Source organism: Myotis nattereri (genome assembly GCF_964212035.1).
Source record: "Myotis nattereri genome assembly, chromosome: X".
NCBI classification, from domain to species: Eukaryota; Metazoa; Chordata; class Mammalia; order Chiroptera; family Vespertilionidae; genus Myotis; species Myotis nattereri.
In genome coordinates, this window is record NC_138078.1 from 143,449,648 (window position 1) to 143,452,737 (window position 3,090).

The 3,090-nt window shown below is 47.8% G+C and overlaps 1 protein-coding gene across 1 annotated transcript; it reads left to right on the top strand.

Moving 5' to 3' along the window:
- Nucleotides 1-253: 253 nt before the first annotated feature.
- On the top strand, nt 254-1,120 carry SPRY3 (sprouty RTK signaling antagonist 3; the record flags this gene model as incomplete). Its single annotated transcript, XM_081080978.1, has 1 exon — nt 254-1,120. The coding sequence occupies one exon, from the start codon at nt 254-256 to the stop codon at nt 1,118-1,120; it is 867 nt and encodes a 288-aa protein (XP_080937104.1).
- Nucleotides 1,121-3,090: the final 1,970 nt, after the last annotated feature.

Here is a 3,090-nt window from a genome sequence, read left to right on the forward strand (position 1 = left end):
TGAGGTCATTACAGAATAAATATGTGACATGAAATCTACCATAAAGTGATCCAAGGTAGTGGTGGTGATAGGGCCTGAGCTTTATAGGTTCCCTGCAAAGTACTCATGCCTGTGTGTTCTCATTAATTGTTTCTATTTCTTCTCTCCTAGGATTTTCTGATGTTCCCTAAGGTCTATGTAAATACAAGGGCTCTTTATCACCATAAGTGCCATCCTGACCCAAAGCCACTCAGAACTCAAGAATCAAGGCAAAATGGATGCTGCAGTGACAGATGACTTCCAACAAATCCTGCCTATTGAACAGCTGCGCTCTACTCATGCTAGCAATGATTATGTGGACCGGCCTCCAGCCCCCTGTAAACAGGCCCTCTCCAGCCCTTCCCTGATTGTGCAAACCCACAAATCTGATTGGTCCTTGGCTACCATGCCTACTGCTCTCCCCCGCAGTCTCAGCCAGTGCCATCAATTGCAGCCCTTGCCTCAGCATCTGAGCCAATCTAGCATTGCCAGCTCGATGTCCCATAGCACCACTGCCTCTGATCAAAGGCTCCTGGCCAGCATTACGCCCTCACCTTCAGGCCAGTCCATCATCCGAACCCAGCCTGGAACAGGGGCCCACCCGAAGGTTGATGGTGCTCTGAAGGGAGAAGATGAGCAATCTGCAATGCACCCCAGTGAGCACCTCTTTATCTGTGAGGAGTGTGGGCGCTGCAAATGTGTCCTCTGCACAGCATCTCGCCCTCTCCCCTCCTGCTGGCTGTGCAACCAGCGTTGCCTTTGCTCTGCCGAGAGCCTCCTCGATTATGGCACTTGTCTCTGCTGTGTTAAGGGCCTCTTCTACCACTGCTCCACTGATGATGAAGACAACTGCGCTGATGAGCCCTGCTCCTGTGGGCCTAGCTCTTGCTTTGTCCGCTGGGCAGCCATGAGCCTCATCTCCCTCTTCTTACCCTGCCTGTGCTGCTACCTGCCTACCCGTGGATGCCTCCATCTCTGCCAGCAGGGCTATGATAGCCTCCGGCGACCAGGCTGCCGCTGTAAGAGGCACACCAACACTGTGTGCAGAAAAATCTCTTCTGGTAGTGCGCCCTTCCCCAAGGCCCAGGAGAAGTCTGTATGACCTCCTCACCAAATGGATCCAGAGCTTTCTCCTTCTAGCCCCCATCAGTAATGCAAACGCCTCATCTTTGAAGAGGGGAAGGGGGAGTAAAGTAGCCAAAGCTAGGGCCTCACCAGTTTTGTTCCTGCAGTGTCAGGGGAATGGCCAAGTACATCCTGGTGCAGGATGCCTTGTTCTTCCTCCCAGTATCTACCCCACTCCTCTCCAACCTTTTCACACCCCACCATCTCAGCCCTTACGGCTGTCAGGACAAATTCAGGTGATATATCGGCATGAGATTCACTGAGGACTGGCAGAGCCAGCAACGTGGAGGTTTAGGGGCTCCCCAATGCAAAGCCTCTCGATGCAGGCTCTGGGCGTCACTCTGCTTTCCACTGTGCCTTTGAAAGCTTTCTTCTAGATGGTTTTCACAGGCCCATGTGGAACAACATTCACTATTCCAGGGATTCTGACCCTTTCTCCCTGTTGAGTGCCCTTCTCTTCTCTAGTCTTCTTTTTCTCCTCTCTCCTCTTCTTTCATCACTCTTCTGGACTCCTTCCCCCTTCATTCTCACCCACTCTGCTTTCCCTCCTTTCCTTCTCTCTCCCTCCCTTTTTTGACTCCTTCCTTCCCTCTCTCTCTCTCAGTCTAATCCTTTTTCTGCTTGTATTTCTGTCTTGTTCGATCTGTCTTTGCTCTCTCTACCTGTCCCTCTTTCTCTAACACGTCCCAAAGTGCTGTTTTTCCATAGGTGTTTCCTTTGACGCCAAACTTTGCTATGCTATACTATTTACTAATTTTCATTAAGGGAAATGGATTACTGTAACGGACTGATCACTAGCAATAGTCTATATCCTGACGTGTGTGTGCACTCATAACCACACTTAACTGGTTTGTGAGCATATGAAGCAAAAGTATCTTACATTTCCAGGTTTAATTGGTTGGAGTTTTACTCCCTTTCCCAATAATGAACTTATAGTACTGACAGATTCCACTAGCATGCTGAGTAGGATAGTAAATCAGGATGCTCATAACTTTGTATGTCTGACCCAAGTGCCAAAGGCAGACGTGCTTTATAGCTAAATGAACAAAGCAAAGGATATCAAAGAGGTCTGTTCTCTCTTAGAAGCTAACTGCCCTGAGACTGCATGGCTCAGGCCTTAATAATGGACATCAAAAGTCATAAAACTGTAGAGCTGGAAGGAATCTTAACAGTTAATCTAGTTTAATGCCCTTATTTTACAGATGGGAAAACTGAGACCTGGAGATAGGAAGGGAATTTGCTCAAGGCCACACACTGAGTTAATAGCAGAGTTGGGACTGGAATGCAGGCCTTCTGACTCCTAGTTCCATTTTTCTCTACCCTGTTCCATGTTAAGTCATGGGACTTTTCTCTGAGGGCTCTATTAACAATGACAGAAAGCCATTCCCATTCAACTTTCAGGAACCATGCCAAGTTAGTGTGGTGATCTTTATACAGTGCAAGGTGGGTAGCTAATTAACTACCAGGTGTTGGGGCTGCCCCCAGTGGACATCACCTTTGGCTCTGTCACCTTGTAGAAGCTTGTGTGGAAAAGAAAAGAACATTTAAGGAAGCCCTAACCAAGCTGTATCTTTGCCATCGCGCCTCCTTTTGCTGCACACACTGTGCTTGCTCCTGACTTTACAATGACAGTTGCCTGAGAACCTAAATTTCAGCAACAGTGGAAAACTGAGACAAAAAAGGTGTATGATACAGAGAACTGACTTCTCTTTTTCAAAGTGCCGAGAGCCTGTGCTGTGAATACCTTTGGATAGAAAACGGCTGCGGTGGTGATGGCAGGCTCCGAAAGACTGATGCTAAAAGACGCAAGAACTAGATGCAGTTTCCCTCTGTAAGTGAATCCAACACTACAGAATTCAGAGATTGAGGGCACTTGCTTGAAATGAAGGTGCTCCAACTTAGTTTAAGACTTCCAGACTCTAACTTTATATATCATCTCTTTGAAAG